Source organism: Bombus fervidus, chromosome 1, assembly GCF_041682495.2.
Source record: "Bombus fervidus isolate BK054 chromosome 1, iyBomFerv1, whole genome shotgun sequence".
NCBI lineage: Eukaryota > Metazoa > Arthropoda > Insecta > Hymenoptera > Apidae > Bombus > Bombus fervidus.
This window is the reverse complement of record NC_091517.1, coordinates 8,235,188-8,255,183: the sequence shown is the minus strand read 5'-3', so window position 1 is coordinate 8,255,183 and position 19,996 is coordinate 8,235,188. Positions and strand designations below refer to the sequence as shown.

The window sequence follows — 19,996 nt, the reverse complement described above, 5'->3', positions numbered from 1 at the left end:
AAAATCACACAGCATATTTATGATATGTGTGATCTACACTGAAACCAACAAAGGTGCAACAATTGTAAATACGATGCATTATAATGTACGAGATTGGTGTTACGATGGATATTTCAAGCGCAAACGTGACATTGTGGTAAACTGCAAACGACAAATTGCGGCCTATGATTCAAACGATCTGTTTGACTGTCGCCATTTACCTAGGAAAATACTCGTGTTGCAAATTAGTCACTTCGTATTACGGTTTATCTTATTTAAAAATGCAACCTAAATCTTTTGTAAGAAAAATATTATTCATGAGAAAATTACTTGCAGTGGAAATTACTGCAGTTGTATGAAAAGTAGTAGTTTCGTAAATGATTATTCGACTGCAAATGTTTATATACATATTTATGGGAAATTTAAAGGCAAGATGTAAAAAAGATTAAAAAATGTGCAGAATATGCAAAAAGATATAAAATATCTATAAAATACTCGTTATAGTATTTAACTCTACTTTGCTTTCATTTCTTTAATTATGTTCATAAAAATATGAATTTACATAAAAATCCGCAAACTATTTACTGCTAAGCAAACATAAATTTTATAAAAATATATCGAATAAATATGTGAGGTAATAACATTAAGTATAGAATTCTAACAAGAAATGTTAAAAATTATTGTATCTAATAGCTTTTATCGTAAATTCATCCGTGTTTTTGTATTCCTGCGAATTTAAAAAATAACTGCACCATAATAAAAGTATAAAAGATACTAAATTAAGTGACTGAAACGTGCACCTTCATAGTATGTATAAATCTTCGTAAAATTCATTGCAAGAGCATTTCGTACACAACTATAATTTTTGCTGCTTGATGTTAACTTATGCGGAGAAATAAGACATGGTCATGTTTATCAAACGTTGTAAATTCGCGACGATTATGATAAAGGAACGCAGAGAATTTTTTTAAACGTCATGCGCAGCTAATAAAACAAGAAGGAGAACGAAAAAGCAGGAACAGAAAAACGGAAATGCAACAAATGAAGACATGCCAGCATTTTGTCTGATTTTAATATCGCGTCCGTTTAGCGAAAAAATGCAAACGACGCTTTGAAAGAGGAGGAAAAAGTCCGGGGTCGTGACGGTTCCTTTTTATCCGGAAGAGTGGCTTCTCGCGATAGAGGTACTATTAAATTCTCGTTTTTAATCTCGCAGGTGACAATGGCGTGATTATATGTCAAAGGCTGACAATACATATCACCTTGCATTCACCAGAAATGAAAAAAGGAATTAAAATGCGGGGTTTTGTTAAGGTCTTTTTTCACTGAAGCTCGTTCAAAAAATGATCCTTTTTTAATCCTTTTAATCCTCTTTAATTTTCCAGTAATACAATTTATAAAATAGCTTTAAAAAAGTAAAAGAATTTGATATAAAACGTGTAAGGAAAAATTCGATTAGTGAATATTGCAATAATTTTAGAGATACAAGTATTTTTAAAAGTAACGTCATAAAACAAAGCTTAGATGAAAAATATCAGGCATTTAATTGATAGACGTTCGATTGATGTATTGGATTATACTTTTATGAATAATAGATTCTAATCGCAGACTTTATTCGAGTTTTTTATTTTCTGCGTGTAGATTTCAGTTAAAATAAACAATTCGCATGGCAGTCTAATAGAATCCAGATAAAAATCTCAAAAATTCCAAATAACGGTTCAAATCGACATACATATAATGTTGCAGCTGAAATTCCAGTTCTGTGTAGTATTATATAATATAATAGATTCTCTAATACATACATATATTCAATAAAAAATTCCGCCCATACAATGAAAAAATCAATACCGAAATGCCAAATGGATTTAAAACTTCATTTCGATTAGAAATTCTTCTTTAATTCTGATAAAAAAATGTCCATTAAAGTAAATTTTATGTTTTTACGTTAAAACTATATCATAAAACTGTGTATACTATTTCTTGGGTTGTAATATAAATAAGCTTCGCCAAATAAAGGAAAATATTGCGTTTAACCGAACTTGCTTATGTAACAACCCAATATTATACATTTTTCCACGTATAATATAACGTTATTATACTCAAATTGCAGAAAATTACAAAGATTAATTTTCTATTGTTAGATAAAATATTGACTTAAAGGTGTAAAATATTACCATTTTAGCTCTGTCAATCTATCTAATGAATTTATTTAAATTTTCGAAAGATATAGATCAAACATTATCTACACTTATCAATCACTATTAATTGGATTTTTCAAAATAATATCGATAGAACATTATTAACGTCGAAAATTGTATTATAATATTGTAAAAAATGAAACCATCGTAGCGTAAAGCCATCAATTGCCTATTTGACGGGCAACGTCAACTCTCAACAACGTTCGACGTTCAACAAAATCCATAAATCTTATTAAAGCGTCTTCTCCAATGTAAGTCAGTACGCTTTACTTCAAAATAGAAGGACTTTTGAATTAATATGATATACATAGTAAAAACAAAGCCCTTTAAGATCTATCTCATCTCAAAAGATATCTCATAAAGCGAAGAACGTATATACAACGATAAAACGAGCTAAACGAATATCACCGGATACGAAGCACTGCTTTTTTTTGCTGTTATCGGATCGCTGTACTTTTTATTGACCAACAGAATGGGTTACAGTAAGTAAAAGGAAAAAGTTCCCGATGAAAATATCGCGGTAAGCCAAGGAAAAGCGGAGGAAGTTTTTCTTCGGTAAGACGTAAGCTTCGCGAAGTTTCTGAAAGAAAATATCCGTTAACGAGACATCGGTACAACGTGACCGAAACACATCCTCGAATTTTAAACAATATCTTCACGGAAACCAATGTTACCATTATTCAAGAAAAAAAATTGAATGTGAAAAAACAAAAACGGATATGGTATAATTCTAAATTATTGTTATTGTACCGAACATCTTAGTATTGTATTATTTTCGAACAATTATTATCCTGAGATAACATCTTCCAGTATTTAACTAAACACTAAGTAATGACTTTCTAATTTTATCAATTATATTATATTATAAAACGATTTTGTCTCTAGTATAATATCCGGATTGCAAAATATTCGGCTAAAATGACACTTTTTAGGGATTTGTAAGATGGCTGAAGCCGAAAATGAGAATCATTATTCACGGAAATAATGGGTAAAAAATTTCAATCAACCTGTTGACGTGTGACATCCTTATGGATTTTGACGATACCTCTCTTAAAATTTGATGTTCTTAACCTGCTGTATGGCTTACACTTATACATCGTGATTATAGGGCCGTGATCACGCAAAAAAAGATAAGCAGTAAGTTAAATTGGCATTTGGAGCACTGGCATTAACTGTTATTATTTGTTTCGCCGCTTATCGCTTACCATTCTGTATGGTCACGATTTTACGTGGATTTATACAGTTAAAAGTGTTAAGAAGGCCTTTGTTGCTCAAATGCCATGAGGCAAAATTTTCAAAACCGTTCATTTCCGTGAAAAATAACCATTAAAATAATTATAAAAAAATCATTTTCGACTTTAGCGGCGTAAAATAACCTCGAAAAGACACATTCAGATCAAAGATCTTGCAGCTCGGATACTATACTTTATCCAAGATTTTTATCACATGGAAATAATACAGTGGTAATTAAATGTTTCCGATCAAAATATAATTTTATTATATCGTTACAAAAAAGTTTCTGAAAATAAAAAAAGCTTTCAGCAGTCATTGTATTTATGTATTTTGTTTTTAAAGAAGAAACTTCGTATAAAATTGATTGAATGCTTTATTAAAATCAATTATTTTTTAGTATCAGAATAATTACACAATACATTATTTACTAACAAAGATATATATGATAAAGATTATCAAATTTAATTCTTCAAGCTATTAATAATAAATTCATGTAATTCATATAAACTGTATTTCAGTTGCACATAATTAACAGATAACGGTATTTATATGTAATATAAATACAATTAGGTGATATCATTGCATAAAAAGAAATGCACTATAAAGTCTTGATTAAGTTAAAGTCTTGATAAGATGAAGTTACAAACTTGAATTTAAAATTCTTAAAGGGTCTAATGAAATTTCTAATGAAGATTCTAATGAAATCAGTCAGAACTTATTGTTTTTGATTTGGAATTAAAACGGAAATCTTTCAAATCTGAACCAAATATAACAAAGTATAAATATAAAAAAGATAATAAATTGAAATTAGAAGAAATCATTTAAAATTTAAACCTACTAAATAGATGACTTTGAATGGATAAAAACCGAGTACTTGATCAAACCAATTACTACTAGTCAGTTTATTCACACTTGTTATCCTGTGTCTAGTAGATATATATTGTTACATTATATCATTATTTAGTATGTAAACCACTTTTACATTTTGAATAGTAGCTTAAAATAAGAATAGCCTTAAATGGTAAATTAATAATCAAAATAACTTTATACTGTGTTTATTTGTTCGTTTATTTTATAATGAACATCATGGCTATCGAGACATATACAAATAGTTGCCAAATAAATGTTACTTCTGCTAAATGATATAAGAAAACTGTACAATAAAAGGAAATCAATATTTTTGTGCTCAAGATATAGTTAATAAAAATTTTTAAAATGTTACCTCCATTATATTCTTTTTAATCTGCGTCATAATTGATTAAAAGAAACACTAAATATTTGAAAGAAATGAACATAATTATAGTTACAAACAGTGTGAAATAGAAATTGTTAATGGAAAATGTTAAGAAAAATTGTTACTATACAGAGAGTACTTATATTTTCATAATTACAGTTATTACAGATCTATTCTATGGATGAGAAGATATAAATATCGGCAAAGTACGACTATAGTTATTCAGAGAACATGAATTTTAAGTAGAAAACCGCATTTCCAGCAAATGAATTTATTTCATAGATTACATTACAAAATATTACACCTCATTTTTTCACGCTGGAACACTATTGCAAAAAACTATCCTTATCCGTATATCAATTTCGATTAAAATAGAGGTGCATCAGTACTTCGCGCGTCTTTCTTTTTTTTTCTACAATGCATATAAACTTCTTTCCCCTATTCTGCGAATAGGCGGAAAGCTATTATTATCTCTTGCCGGAATTTCATTTCGCTCTCTAATTATATTTCTATAAATTCTTTGAGTTTACTCTCGACAAGTAAAAACACATTGCGAACACAATGTGAGACAATGAAAAAGATATGATCGTATTATATGATCATAATAAAAATTATAAATTCACGTTCACGTCGCGCTTCACGTGAATGAATATTCGAATTAAGTGTCAAAAATTCAAACACCATTCGTCATTCGCGCATAATATTAAAAAATATTAATTTAGGGAAAGTAAGATCATTTTAGCTGTTTCAAAGCAAACTCTACCTTTTAGCAAATGCAACAAAGTAAAGAACATTGTCTGTAGAAACTTTTGATTTCTGTAACAGCCTTTTTTATTTCTTGTTAACTGTTACTCATATAGCATTATTATAGTGTATGTCAAATATTTATAACGTATGTATAGTGATACTTCGTTTACGCATTGCTTTTGCAACTTGTATTACTCGACTTGTCAATTACAACTGTTGGTTGTATGAAATAGCTGCAAAAAAAAAGGAAAAGAATCAATTTTATTTTTCTTTAACAGTTTAATTCATGTGAGTTCGCGCTAGAAAACTACCTTGTTACTGAACACTTTAAGCTTCAGGTGTAGCTAAGGGGGCTTCTTTCTTTTCATCAATCGTAACAGCTTCTTTTTTGTCACCAGCTGCTTTATCATTTTCATCCACTTCCTTTTTTGGAGCAACCTTAAATGTATGTAATTATATATGTACATTCAACAATAATGTAAAAGATCTCCAAATAATAAAAAACTTTATAATCTTTTCTAACTAAAATGATCTTACAAATAACATAGTATAAATGTCCAAATAAAAAATCTATGAAAACATTGTCAATAGTAGATTAATTGTATTTTTACACCCTACATTTTTTACATGTTTGTAAAAAAACAAAGAAAGTGATATGTTAAATTATTATGATACATATACATTATATTTACATATCTACATATAAATCAAATGTTATACAAATGAAATATGTTTCGTGAACTGTTTAGAATAATTTTAGACTAATATTTATATAACTTATATGAAACATTTTAAAAAATCTACAAGATATGAAATATAATTTTAAGACATTAATCCATATGACCTAATTCCTACATTACAATTAAAATTTAAGATGTTATTGAAACATCGTGAACTATTATTCCAATCTATATAAGTTTCATATTTTATAATCCATTAAGAATTATTTTAGCTACGCATGATACATTGTATCCCTAATAATAAGATACATGCACTATAATATTCTTCTTGTAGTTTTCTATGTATTATATATAAATTTTAAAGCTTCAAACACATAATAGTTAATATTATTTAGATTGATTCATTACCTCCTCTTTGCTAGCTTCATCAAAGTTCTCCACTAAATCTGGCACCTCATCATCTTCTTCCAAGGTTGATTTACCAACTGTGCTTCCAGAAACTGTACTTGCTAGTCGTTTCAACTGTGTAACACCTTCAGGACCCAGCTGACTTATTATTCCCGGTAACATGTCAGTTATTTGTTTATTTTCACCATGACCAGTAATGGCAAATGTGTTAGCAGATAAACTAGCTTGAGCCTTTGGATTATTGAAGTGGATGACAGTACCATCATCCTTAATCATATTAACCTCCTCTATACCAGGAATTGTATTCACAGACAACTTTTTTAAACAACTTTGTAACTTCTTATCATCTGTAGCAGCAGTAGCATGAACAACCTAAAAATATATTGACTATAATTAAATATTAATAGATTGCATGTATATGTATATGTAGATAGATATATTGTTCAGTTAGTAAAATTTCTTTCTTGTAAATTCTTATACTCCACTACAGTATATCCATAAATATAAAGATTCAGTTTCTATTGAAATTATAAACATTATGATATTAATAATTCTAGTCTGGATTAATATAAAATGTAAAATTAAAATCGAACTTAAACTTGGAGTATGAGAAAACTACAAAATTAAATCAAATGACATAGTAAAAGTAGAAAATGGAAATCAAAAGGACAACATTGTATCTAAAAAACACGTGAGAGTAATTTAGTTAAGCATTTAAAATGCGTCTTGCACGAACTACAAAGCTTTGGTATCGTACAAGAACAGCGATTGGTGATTGTGAGACGAACAACACTTTTCAGAAATAGGAAAATCATTTAAATGACACTTGAAATATACACTTTCGTAAACTTTTAAACTCACGACACGCCAACAATCCTAAGAATTCTGTGAACTTGTGTTAACTTTCGAAATAAATCTATATACCTTCTTCTTGCGTCGGGGTGTTCCCTTACCGCCGATTCGTACTTGAGCTTGAAGCTTCTTCAACTTCTCAGGATTCATATTAACTTGTCTATACGATGATCACAATCCTTAGATCGTTAGTCACCAAGCTTCGACAAGCTACAAATCTGACGAGAAGTTTTATACGATAAAATGAGCTAAACGTAACCGGCAAGCAGACACGTGCTCTCTGTTCGCCGAAAGGGTCGAGAAAATGGAAGTATACGCTTCCTTAGCTCTCTACGTCAGAGATAGCTTCCGGCAGGGCAATGCTTCCGTTTGAATCTTAACTCAAAACACTGCACCGATTAATTGTGAATCGTATTGTTCGTACATAAAGCACGTACAAGACGATTCGATAAATTGAAATTTCTTGCGAAACATTTTGCTAAGCCAAAAGACTTTGTTTTATCTACAGTACACCATTTCAACAATAGTTCGTCTGAACATGGAGGTTATGGAAATCATCACGTTACAATATACAACTTCGAAGAAAAAAGACTTTATAAATGATCTTATAATAGAATTTGGAAATGTTATATTATGAAATTTGAAAAAAACAATATAATTTGATTGAAATAAATTACCAAATAAATGTAACAATGGAAAACTGCCCGAGTTATTCAAGAATTGATCAAATTTATTGCAACGTACGGCGCGAATGTGAACTTCAAAATTAAAAACTGTTAATTATATTTGATATTTAATTATATTTGACATATCGTTTTTCTCAAGCTAATTAATAACTTGTGTCTGCTTATATAAATACGACAATGGATGAAGATATATGCTACACTACAAACTACAATTACTTAAAACTTTGTTATTAAAACATTTTTATATTATGTTTCTTAATAACAATTGTTACATGTGTATATTAACATATGAAGACGGACTTAAGACAGTTCTACGTTTCAAAGTACTATAAGAATGATATTTTTGTTATATAATCATATAAATTATATTGTATTGTATATGTTCAATGAAACTCTATAGTTATTTAAAATTTAAAGGACATATTGAAGAAAAAAACTGTAACTACAAATATTTTAGATACATAATTTATTTTAAGATTCAAACAAAGGAAGTTTCGTTAAATAATGTAAATACGTTTTGGCTCTTACATAACAGCATTTGATCTAAAGTATATATTTACAATATATCACATTCTTATACAATAATAATTTAGCACACTGTTCACAGTAATAATAACATAATCTTTGCTATATTTACGTCCAATAAATTAATTAACAAATATATTGTATCATGTATTCATTCAATGCACAAAAGATACTGATTTTGCAATACAATATGATATAATCATTTTCTATATCATGAAAATATGAATCATTTATTCTATAAGAAATCTTTATTTCTCTAATGTTTACCTTTATAAAAGGATACAATAAAATAAGATCAGTCTTTAATTCTTTAAAATTAATTTAGAAACTATTTCCAAACAAAAATTACTTACAGGTTCTTTAATCATTCTGTAAAATAATAAAAAAGTGTAATGCGATGGAATCACATTGTTTAAAGCATTCTTTTCATTGCCATTTTTTAACAAAAATTTTATATACTAAATTATTTAGTATTCAAAATATAGCAAATTACTTATGAAATGATTTTTAGTTTGTTTTTGTCCAGTGATAACATTTTCTCAAAAGATCTTGTATCTTATTTGATCAATAATAGGAAAGTGGAAATTTGGTAATATAAATACAAATATACAAAATTTAATAATTTTTTAGTAGGGCTATTTTCCTCCATCTATGGTTTGTCTCATTTTTTACATGACCAAATTCAAATCTAATTCTAAGTTCACCAATTTTTGATATTGGTAAAATATCTGGTATCCATTCTATCAAAAATGGTGTTGGTTCAACTTGATTTGGAGAAGTATTTCCTGCAAAGTAAAATGAAATATTTTTTTATGATGCTAATAGATAATTAATATTTTTTTAAACATTTAGTAATTTGTAAACTATATTTTTTTATACATATATTTAATACTTACCAACTTTCAAATACGTTTTTAATTCTAAGGGTTTAATTAATGCGTTATTATTGGTTTTTTTGTATCGATCTATTTCCGTTTCTTCTCTTTTATATAATTCATATGTACCATCCGCGTTTTGAACAAAACTTCTTGTTATTTCCAAAGGTATAAGAGGCGTCTCAAAAATACTTTTGACATGTAAAATATTAGTAATTTGCCACGTATATTTGGTAAATGTACCTAACGGTACACCGTCTTTTCTAACAAATGCCGTTGTTGAATTTGGCAAACGTTTCTTTTTGCCACCACATGATATCCGTTCTCGTAAACAATCAAAAAATATTTGTGGTACATGAAATACTAAAGGATCTGGTTTTCCATCGAATTGAAAATGCATAGTTTGATTTATTCTTTCTGTTATCGATGCAAGCCATTTGATGAAAGGCAAATTTATATTAGCTTCATCCAAATCTTCGCAAGGATTTTGATACTTCTTAACAATATGTAATTTTGTTTTAGCTTTTCTTGGTTCTATTGAACTTAAATTATTCAGACTTGTGGTATTTGTGCTTGTTGGTTTGTCGTCTCTTTTTCGCTTTGTTGAAATTGGCTGTGTTATACTATTACTTTCCGTATTTGATATACTGCCCGTATCATATTGTATTAACATGTTTTTATCTACTATTTTTACACCAGTAGTATTTGAAACAGTATTAGTATCAATTATTTTCATGTTATTTACATCTAAAATAGCATTTGTATCAAGAACTTTCAATGTTCCAGTATTTAATATCTTTATATTATCATTTAATATATATTGGCTATTATTAAGCACATTATATTTAGAATCCATGCTTGTCTGATCATCCATTATCTTAACGGTATTTCCACCAAGTTGTACACCATTTTCATTAATTACTTCTAAATTATTCACCTAAATTTCAAAACAATTTTAATATTTTAATTCGTCTTCCTATGTTATATAAGCAAGCAAGTAATGTAATAAAATCTTACTTGTGATACCATATTATTATCTTCTAATAAGGTACGATCACATTCTACTCCAATATTTTCAACAATACTATGTGGTAGAATTGTAGACTCTAAATTCATTGAATCCAAATCTAATCTATTTCCATCTAAGCTTTGAACTGTTAAAGTGTCATCTCGAAATATTAAAAGATGTGTATCTGTATCATCCGTAGTTAAACCATCAAGATCTAGTTTAGATTTATTTTGTAATATAAATATCTTGTTATACTAAGTTCAAACTATGAATAACAGAAATCTTCTTACCAATGCCTACTATCTTATCTTGTTCATCATTTTGTAACACTGTTGTTACTGGTTTTGATATACTTAAATCATTCTGATCTAAGTTAATATAATAACTAAATTCTTCTGATAATTTTGTATCGCTAGCAAATGCACAAATACAAGCATAAAAATGTACACAACGCTTATTCTGAGAAGACTGTGCTACATCTGGTTTGTCTCCTATTGTTTTCCCTATGCCCTAAATTAATTATTGGTACTGTGAATAATATTCTTAGTTATAAATAATACAAGTTTAACTGATACTTACTTTAAATGTGGAACAAGAACAAAAATAACGATGTTCAATTCTATCTTTCGATTTTGTAACAAAGAGAGAAAAATGAAGGTAACCTAATGGATGTTTTGGTGAAGCTTTGCATTTGACTGCCATTATATTTTTGGACACTCGTTGTACTAAAGGCCCTGAAGTTTCAGTAGCAAGTAACCAAATTTCTTGTTTCATTTCATTATTTACATTTAAAGATGATAGAATAGAGTTCCTTAAAGTTAATGGCTGTGCTTCTGCATAGCATCTTAAGGCAGCCTGTATATGTTGACATGCAGAGACAGGCGTATCGGACGAATTCTTTTCCTATAAGAGAAGGGTATTAAAGTTTTATTAATATTAAACTATTATTATTGAAAATTATATTATTTTGAAACTTACATGACATTTAAGAACACTAGTATCAAAACTTCTTTCACAACTATCAACAAAACATAACGCAGTGGATTGTGAAATAAGTGTTATCATTTCATTAGAAATTGTGGCATTTATCAGTGGTAATTGAACAAATCCACGATAATCTGGGCCTTTATCACGTACTCTAACAGAAAAAACTTGAGCAGTTGTGCCCGTAATAAGCTTACATGCTTCTGTTGATAGTTTCCTTTTTTCACCAGGTTCCTTAAATACAGCATCACAATATTTGTTTTTACAACACAAACCACGAGATCCATTATAAGTTCCACATTTTGGGCATTTACGAATTCCACGTAATGTAGCTTTACCTAAGTCAGATAGTAACTTCCTCAAACGCTCCTCATTAGACATAGCTAAAAAATGTTATATTTGATTAGTAATATACAGAATCACCTTATCAAATAATAATGTATGTTTTCAGAATAGGTTTGGTTAATTTAATTTTAGATATTATTTTTTTAATGCTATATTATTGTAATTTTTAATAATAATATCAATTATTATATAAATATAATATGAATTAGATCTGTTTTTGAGCTTCATATTTATACATTCTAAAAATATTGCTATAAACATTTGACATTATAATTGTTAATACAAACCTCTATAATATACAATATACAAAGATCATTGATTAAAAGAAATAAATAGCATTTATATTTTTAGATTATGAAAAGCTAATTAAAAAAATATTAAATTAAGGGAACATTTTTAACAAACACTGAAGCATTGTTTTACATGACACATTTTGCTAATTCTAATTGGTATAGAAATTAAAGGCATTAAACTTTTACCTGCTCCTACCTTTTACAACAGAATTAATGTTTATAATAGGAGAAAAAAAGTTATGTACTAATAATTATATTATAGAAAAGTTTGCTTCTGATAGTAAATAAATAAAGCTCATCTCAATGCTAAATTGCTAGCATTTACGATAGAGGGCATTACTCTCTCTGCAACATTAACCCAAATTCACAGAATCAAATAATTTTCCAATTATTCTTAATTCGCAACATTACTGTAAAATAAAAATAGTTCATATTTATTAAAATGTTGTAATATTTGTTATGTCGTACGAACTTAAATTATTTATAATAATTGTAAAACTTTATTATTTTTCTGATAATTAAAATATTCTCACACTTTCATCTTTCTATTATTTCATTAAATATATACGTAGATATAATTAACAAACACCATTCCTCCTAAAATTATATCTAACATGTAATGTATGTGAGAAAACATTTTTATAGCTATGTTTTTTTAAACATTTAAAAGTTATATTTTCTTTCTTTATTTATTTATTGCGGTAAAAAATTAGTTAACTACATAAAATATCTTATTCAAATATTCAAATAAATTTTTATATATTAGTATTTATTCGTATTATCTCTGATATTACACATTCAATGTAAAAACAAAAGAAAAAGATCACTTAAGTACTGTTTTAAATTTCGGAACTTCGCTCATATTCATGTTTACAATGTCATCTGTATTGATATTAAGTCACATAGCCATGTTTAGCAAAGTTTTGTATCAAACGTAAAGTATCTGTTGGGACCAGATTAATTAAAGAATAATCAGTTAATAACGTGTATTATTCTTTAAAAAGTGTTAGAGACGTGTTAATTAAAAAACTATAGAACATATGATAAAACATAAAAATACACAATTTATTTAACTTGTAAATATGAAACAACTTTCAACAACATCGACCAACCTAATTTAACGAAGTTTTAAAAGAAAAGATTGAACGTAAATAATATTTGTGTGCAAGAATTGAATGGTATTTACTAAAATATTTACTTGATTTAAGCGATTAGCATGTTTTTTTCGTAGTAAACTTTCAATGTTATAATTATTAAGGTTACGTGTTACTAATTTTTAACAAAATCTTGAAATTTTTAACAAAATCAAGAAATTACATATTATATCTATATACATATCTTAAGATTTTTTAAGTGTGTTACTGATATATTAATATGATTTGTACAAAAGGTGAATTCATAGAAATTGTGTTATAAAGTAAATAAACATGACAGCGGCAATTAAAACGTTATGGAAGCAAGCATTAAATACATTTGAAGAACGTAGTAATGTCGGATTTAAGCTTTGTCAAAAGAACTTTGACAAATTGCGGTACTTGATGAACAAGATTACAGCCGAAGACGTAAATTTAAATAAACAGATCCTTGATTTTATTCAAGTACAGCATGCTCCGATGTGGGTAATTGATATATTTGAAAATAAAGACTTTGCTATTTCAATTTTTATATTGAAACATGGATTTACAATGCCAATACATGATCATCCTGGAATGTATGGATTTTTAAAGGTATGATATAAATATAATTTTAGTCATATATATTGTATCATAATTAATAATATATATTATTAATAATTATATATATATATATATTTCTGATTTTATTTTAAAACTATATAGGATTAAAATTTTTACTATACTTTGAAATATAGGTAATCAGTGGTGTAGTTCAAGTAAACAATTATACTCTGAAGCCAAATGAGGATCATACAATCAGATTAAACAAAGAAGTAATGGCATATAGACACAAACAAATATCATTACACAGCAATTCACCTGCTTGTACTCTTACACCAAGAGACAAAAATTTACATGAAATTACATGTATTGAAGGACCTGCCGCATTTTTGGATATACTTAGTCCTCCATATGATGTAGATGATTCTGGAAAAGGTCCAAGACCATGTACATTTTTCAAAACTGTTAGTAGTTCCAAGCTATGTACAGATTCAGATATAGTGGAAGAAGTTAAATTGGTGGTTATTGAAGGTCCACCAGATTTCTATTCTGGAAGCCTTAAATACACAGGACCACCTTTAATGTGACCTGAAGTATCCAAAAATATTTCTTGTTCTGTTTGTTAAAAAGTTTTGCATTTTATTGAATTAATTTACAATTGTAATTATATTATAAACTTTTAAGAATATTTAAATTCTAATTGAATGTATAATATTGGTGTTTATTTCTTGTAACTTTTTGCAGATATGGAAGTTTATGAATACATATATATTGTTTAGATAAGCTCCATATATATAAGTGATATAAAAATTTTATATTTTATAATATAAGTTTATAGTGGATATAGCTTATTTTTATTTATTATGGATTTTGTACTGAAATTGGATGTAATTTCTAATCTATCACTCTGCATTTTTATTTACTTTGTATACAAAAATGTTATCTGTATAAAAATCATCAATGTGAAATGATTACATTATATTTACTATTTCATTGATACATAGAATAAGGATGTAAACAAAGAATGTATTATAATACACTTTACATGTAATGCGTGATAAACAAAGGCATATGATAATTATTGAATAAAAACAAAAATTTTAATTGTATAAAAAACATATACTTACTTATATTACATAATATTTAAGAAATAGGTTTATCACATCTATTGTAAAAAGATATGCATTATATTTTGATGTATATGTTATAATTCTTTCAGTTTAATTGTCTACATAGTTCTTACAGACCAAGAAATTCAATCTTTTCAAAATAATTAATATTTCTAAAATATATACTATATTGTACTTAATACAATTTACAAATAGCTTAATAATAAATATATTTATATATCATACAGTCTTTCTTAAAATATTCCTGTGATACCAGAGTTTTCATTATATATTTATTCTATTTTATTAATGATGATGATTATATTTTTACAAACGAATATATCTTTTATCATTTAAAAAAAGGCCACAATTTTATATGTAAAAAATTGTAAATTTAAATATTTAACTTATTGTATAAATATATTTTTTAATTTGTTTTGAATGAATATTTAAAACATAATGACAGTAATAACTTAAATATTAATTATATGAATATAATTTATCTGGTGAACTTAAAAAATTATAAGTGATAAGTTAGTTAATTTATTGGTTATTTATATTTATCAAGGTATAAAAAAACACGGTTTATTGATTTAAATTGATATTTACTAATTTCTTATATCTACAGCAAATAAAGCATTTACATAAAATAAACTTGTATTTCAAAATTTTTTTATTTGATATATATTAATATAATCAATACCTAATCCAAGACTTATCTATCATAGAAATAAATTTCTTCTCTAAAGACTGTATTTCTTTTTACACTCGTAATGAAAATGTAAATAATTCCTAAAAACATACCATGCCTATTTTTGTCAGAGCACAGAAAACTTGTGCTATGTTAACTTCATAAAATATACAGTTTTTGCCATTAATAAACTACAGATTTACTATTTTCTTCCTGCATGATTCTTTCGAACAAAGGAAAACTGAATTGTAGTAAGGACGACATTAACATATCTCAATTCTTATTTTGTATGTAAGAAAGGATGAGTCAATATTAGTATAACTCCACTGACAATTAAATTTAGGAGATGTAACATACCCATTTTCTTTCAATTAAATGTTCATCCTTAGACAGATAATAACTTACTAATTATATTTATGTATATGATAATTTCCCTTTATTATTTTTGTATGTATGTGTATATATAACTTACGTATTTGTTAGACTTGATTAAAGTACCCACAAACTTATATTATTACATAAAAGTAATATACTGGACATCTGTTTTCATGGTAAAAGTATATTATGAGGTTTAGTTTTTTTTTTTAACTGAGATGTCGTTTGATAGTGTATTGTTCCAAGAATCTCTTGCATGTATGTATTTAACTTGTCTGGCTGGTTTCAGAATTTTGTTGTCTTCTATATAATGAAACATTACTTTCTGTATAATCCATTATACGACGTTGACATTGTCTTACATATTGTTGCTGTTTATGGTATATCTTGAATGCACCCTTTACTGTTATAAATGCTATACCTCCCTGCAGAAATGCATATATTTCATAAAAATCTAGGACAATTATTTAACTAATAATAAATATATTTAATATATGTATACATACAAGCAATGTTCTTTGAAAATTAGAATGTATGCTTTCAAAAAATATTTTGCCACATATGCTGGCAATGCTAGGTAATAAAAGCGCACCACAAAGAATACGAGTTGCTGACATTGGATCACTCATAGGTGGTAGATCTTCAGATTGTATTCTGTCAGCACTTGAACAACTAAAATAATATGAATATGAAACACATGATATAATTACTTCAAATTTTGTACATACCTACTAGGCAAAAAATGCCTCAAAATAGGAACCTTATATGCATGTCGCCTTAAAAGATTAAGTGCTTGATCTTCCCATCTGAGCATTTTTCCCAAAACTAACATTATTGGAATAGTTGGCAAACCAACCAATAATACCAAAGGATCAGCTTGTTCCATTATAGCTAGACCATCCTTGTGACCAACTACTTGCATTACAGTTACTGCTCCATATGTTACAGCTGTCCAGTATACAGATGCAGCAACTATACTAGCTGCAATAAATGGGCAAATTCGAAAAACCATACCATCAATAGTATCCAGTACAACTACTAACGGCCCTGTAATAAATATATCACATTTAACACACATATTGCAATATACATATATTTATAATATGTTTCATTGTAGTAATTGTAACGGATATATTTTAATAACAAATCTATCTGAGCTTGTTTTAAAATATATAAATATTAAAATAACTAACCCATATTTGGATATACAATGATGTATTCTGTATTACACTGTGGACATGCTACATGTGCACCTGCATGTCCTTTTTGTTTTTCATCAACCCATCTCTGAATACATCCTTGATGTACCCATTTTGTGGTACCACGACAATGACATGGTTTTACCCATAAAGCAGTTGCATCATCTTCATCCGTTGCAAAGCATACCCAGCAATATCTTTTGCTGAATTGAACAGAAATGTTTTGTTAAGAAGCATGTATTGAAATTTTATCTTTTATACATAAAATTATAATATATATTAATATACATACTCATCTTCTGTATTTGCTATTGATGTATTAATGTCTGATTGGTTTGGGGAAGATGCACCATCAATCATATCATTTGGTTGTGCAATGTTTACAGATTCTGACAACGCAATAGGTACTGGTTCCTCATTTGATAAAATCGCTGGAGGTTGAGCATCAGATATTTCTTTAATCAAGTTTAATTAATTAGTTAATTAATTAGTTTTACATTTTAACACATAATATAAGTGATATTAATGTATAACAATTTTCTGGAATGAACTGTATTTGACAACGGTTCAATTTTAAATATTAACTCATTAATTTTCTTTGTATATGCATTGCAACATTTCTACAAGTTGTAAAATTATATAAATATATACTATTAGTAAAAAAAAGTTATTATTAATACATATATGATTTTTATAATTTTAGTATTTATTAATATGATCTTACCATTGTTTGATTCATTAGTTTGTCTTTCCGGCCTTAGATTTGTGCTAAGTCTTCTTAATGTTTCTTCTATACTTGAAAGACGACCAATATTAGGCCGTGTGGTAATATTAGATTCTAAACGTACTATCCTACCAGGCGAATCAAATCCATAGAATATGTGCGGCAAATTGTTATCTGACATTTTGTCTTAATAAAATAAGATTTTCAATATTGCATTACTGTATTATACCTGAAAAAACAATGTTACTATTTACACAAGTCATAAAGTTTATCAATTTATTCAACAATTCAAACATATGTAATTATATGACAACGTCAATGAAGTTATGAAACATATACAAATGTTATACAAAAATACATTATACAAAAAATTGTAAAATCACTAATAATTACTACACTGATACAATTTGTTTTCTATTTAAAGGACATTTACCTTTTCAGACATTTTTTATTTAGCACATTATGTATTCTTATTTCTATGATAAAGCGACGAAAATAAATTTCGAAAATATATCGGAATAGTACAGCTATGTAAGTCTTTTTTTACTAATGAAGTTTTACTATTTTAACAAATGACATTGATATTATTTAGTTTAAAAAAATGTTGATACATTGCAAAATCATTTTATTAACTATTGACACGTCGTAGTGAAGTTGATCGTCCATTGGTTCGTTACGCATCGTTACAAATTAGAATGATAATTCTATCATAACAAACTTTATCAAGGAAATATTTCTAATAAAATATAGATTGTATAAGAGATTGACACACAGAATTGACATCATATGTTAGCAATGATGCAATATGCACATTATTAAAATCAAAAATAATAATCTCTACCTGAAGCAACATTCATAAACAATTCACTGTTACACATTTACAACGAAATGACGAGACCATAGACATTTTCTTTTTAAAGTACAATATAAAATAAACACGGAGTGTACAGAAATAATTTAGTTACGTTGTAATCTTCGTTAATATCTTGCAAGTCTAACAGAAAAATTCTAAATGTGTCCAAATTCACTTTATAAATGAATTTATTTCCTTTCTCAGTCTTATTGGCAACGATTAAAAGTTACGTGAAATTGCTCCTTATAGTGACGATATATATAAGTATGTATTAATGCGAAAATTCGCCAATGAAATATACCGCCAAACTTCATGCCAATATCAAACTTCTTTTCCTATGGTTGCTTAACTATTTTGCCCAATTTTTCAAACGAATTTATTTGTTAAAATTTGTACGTGTTACAATAATGTAAATATTTACAATTATACAATTCACTTCGATCTTCTATACATCAATCTTACACTTTTTTAAAATTCGTGATTTATATTGTTCCTCTCTGATATTGTCTTCTATATTTTGTTCAACCTCCAGCGCTATCTTCAGAATGATCATGTATATTGTTACAAACCGATTACTTATTTATTTATATTTATTAATGTAGATACATTGTAAAAATTGTTTTAACTTGTTTATGCTTAACTGTAATATTGATTAAGATTTATATGTAAAGTTGTACATAATTTAAATGTCCACTGAAATATATGTATTCTGTTCTAAAAATTAAGGATATGTATAATGATTTATTACATTTCCTTTTAAATATTGAGCAGGGCACACATGATTAATAACGTATTTCATAGAAGCATTATATTAGTAGAAAAATATTATATGTTACAGATGTTACATTTTATGAACATAATTATGTCATTTGACCGTAAAAAAACTTAATTAAAATAATTCAAATTATAATTCGTTATTGGTAACGAACTATATCATTTAAATTACATATTATTAATTATTATTGGATTGTGAATTTTTATACAAATCCATATTTTTATGAGTATAACTATATGAATGAAACCTAAATAAAGACCTGCTTTGCATATCTGGAATACCTTTGCGTATTATGTACTTTCTGTATATTTTTAACGAGTTTTGATAAAAATCATAATGACTTAAACAAATCATAAGTTAAAGAACTTTAGCTCTATAAATAACAAATATTTAAATATACATATATATGAGGTATATCGATATTTAAATATATAGTAATGTTAGAAATGAAATATTATTTCCACTGTATGTAATTGTTAAAAGCTTTAATACGGTAAGAGATGTCTAGTATGTATATCCGTAAATTGAAAACAATGTACATGAAGT

The 19,996-nt window shown here is 27.0% G+C and overlaps 4 protein-coding genes across 9 annotated transcripts; 1 reads left to right on the top strand and 3 right to left on the bottom strand.

The window, feature by feature from the left end:
• Positions 1-4,762: 4,762 nt before the first annotated feature.
• Bic (bicaudal) lies at positions 4,763-7,649 on the bottom strand. Its single transcript, XM_072003548.1, has 4 exons — positions 7,404-7,649; positions 6,480-6,851; positions 5,703-5,829; positions 4,763-5,624 (listed from the first exon to the last, which is right to left on the bottom strand). Exons 1-3 carry the CDS (start codon positions 7,479-7,481, stop codon positions 5,719-5,721), a joined length of 561 nt encoding a protein of 186 aa, XP_071859649.1. The 5' UTR covers positions 7,482-7,649; the 3' UTR covers positions 4,763-5,624; positions 5,703-5,718.
• An 819-nt stretch (positions 7,650-8,468) lies between these two features.
• LOC139986941 (uncharacterized protein C2orf42 homolog) lies at positions 8,469-12,445 on the bottom strand. Of its 3 annotated transcripts, none has more exons than XM_072002828.1 (7): positions 12,235-12,445; positions 11,405-11,793; positions 11,006-11,329; positions 10,717-10,936; positions 10,435-10,640; positions 9,439-10,354; positions 8,469-9,327 (listed from the first exon to the last, which is right to left on the bottom strand). In XM_072002828.1, exons 2-7 carry the CDS (start codon positions 11,789-11,791, stop codon positions 9,158-9,160), a joined length of 2,223 nt encoding a protein of 740 aa, XP_071858929.1. In that variant the 5' UTR covers positions 11,792-11,793; positions 12,235-12,445; the 3' UTR covers positions 8,469-9,157. The 3 variants fall into 3 exon arrangements, with proteins under 3 accessions (XP_071858929.1, XP_071858844.1, XP_071859002.1); XM_072002743.1 differs by having other exon boundaries at positions 12,245-12,444; XM_072002901.1 differs by lacking the exon at positions 12,235-12,445 and adding an exon at positions 12,043-12,219.
• Positions 12,446-12,923: 478 nt separating this feature from the next.
• LOC139987291 (2-aminoethanethiol dioxygenase) lies at positions 12,924-14,840 on the top strand. Its single transcript, XM_072003417.1, has 3 exons — positions 12,924-13,226; positions 13,439-13,775; positions 13,919-14,840. The coding sequence occupies exons 2-3, from the start codon at positions 13,476-13,478 to the stop codon at positions 14,309-14,311; spliced, it is 693 nt and encodes a 230-aa protein (XP_071859518.1). The 5' UTR covers positions 12,924-13,226; positions 13,439-13,475; the 3' UTR covers positions 14,312-14,840.
• Positions 14,841-15,417: 577 nt separating this feature from the next.
• Positions 15,418-19,121, bottom strand: LOC139987099 (E3 ubiquitin-protein ligase MARCHF5). 4 transcript variants are annotated; one of them, XM_072003284.1, is made up of 7 exons: positions 19,097-19,121; positions 17,823-18,051; positions 17,391-17,553; positions 17,093-17,301; positions 16,628-16,946; positions 16,406-16,571; positions 15,418-16,324 (listed from the first exon to the last, which is right to left on the bottom strand). In XM_072003284.1, the coding sequence occupies exons 2-7, from the start codon at positions 18,001-18,003 to the stop codon at positions 16,166-16,168; spliced, it is 1,197 nt and encodes a 398-aa protein (XP_071859385.1). In that variant the 5' UTR covers positions 18,004-18,051; positions 19,097-19,121; the 3' UTR covers positions 15,418-16,165. The 4 variants fall into 4 exon arrangements, with proteins under 4 accessions (XP_071859385.1, XP_071859134.1, XP_071859219.1 ...); XM_072003033.1 differs by lacking the exon at positions 19,097-19,121 and adding an exon at positions 18,664-18,951; XM_072003118.1 differs by lacking the exon at positions 19,097-19,121 and adding an exon at positions 18,788-18,948.
• Between the last annotated feature and the right edge of the window lie 875 nt (positions 19,122-19,996).

Excerpts from the sequence above, each read along its gene's own strand:
- Bic (XM_072003548.1), bottom strand. The coding sequence starts at position 7,481 with ATGAATCCTGAGAAGTTGAAGAAGCTTCAAGCTCAAGTACGAATCGGC. Across the intron at positions 6,852-7,403 it reads CACCCCGACGCAAGAAGAAG|GTTGTTCATGCTACTGCTGC; the intron begins GTATATAGATTT and ends ATATATTTTTAG. Across the intron at positions 5,830-6,479 it reads ATGAAGCTAGCAAAGAGGAG|GTTGCTCCAAAAAAGGAAGT; the intron begins GTAATGAATCAA and ends CATACATTTAAG.
- LOC139986941 (XM_072002828.1), bottom strand. The coding sequence starts at position 11,791 with ATGTCTAATGAGGAGCGTTTGAGGAAGTTACTATCTGACTTAGGTAAA. Across the intron at positions 10,641-10,716 it reads AGATAAGATAGTAGGCATTG|ATCTTGATGGTTTAACTACG; the intron begins GTAAGAAGATTT and ends AATCTAAACTAG. Across the intron at positions 9,328-9,438 it reads AAAAACGTATTTGAAAGTTG|GAAATACTTCTCCAAATCAA; the intron begins GTAAGTATTAAA and ends TTTACTTTGCAG.
- LOC139987291 (XM_072003417.1), top strand. The coding sequence starts at position 13,476 with ATGACAGCGGCAATTAAAACGTTATGGAAGCAAGCATTAAATACATTT. Across the intron at positions 13,776-13,918 it reads GAATGTATGGATTTTTAAAG|GTAATCAGTGGTGTAGTTCA; the intron begins GTATGATATAAA and ends TTTGAAATATAG.
- LOC139987099 (XM_072003284.1), bottom strand. The coding sequence starts at position 18,003 with ATGTCAGATAACAATTTGCCGCACATATTCTATGGATTTGATTCGCCT. Across the intron at positions 16,572-16,627 it reads AGGCATTTTTTGCCTAGTAG|TTGTTCAAGTGCTGACAGAA; the intron begins GTATGTACAAAA and ends ATATTATTTTAG. Across the intron at positions 16,325-16,405 it reads ATTTTCAAAGAACATTGCTT|GGAGGTATAGCATTTATAAC; the intron begins GTATGTATACAT and ends GCATTTCTGCAG.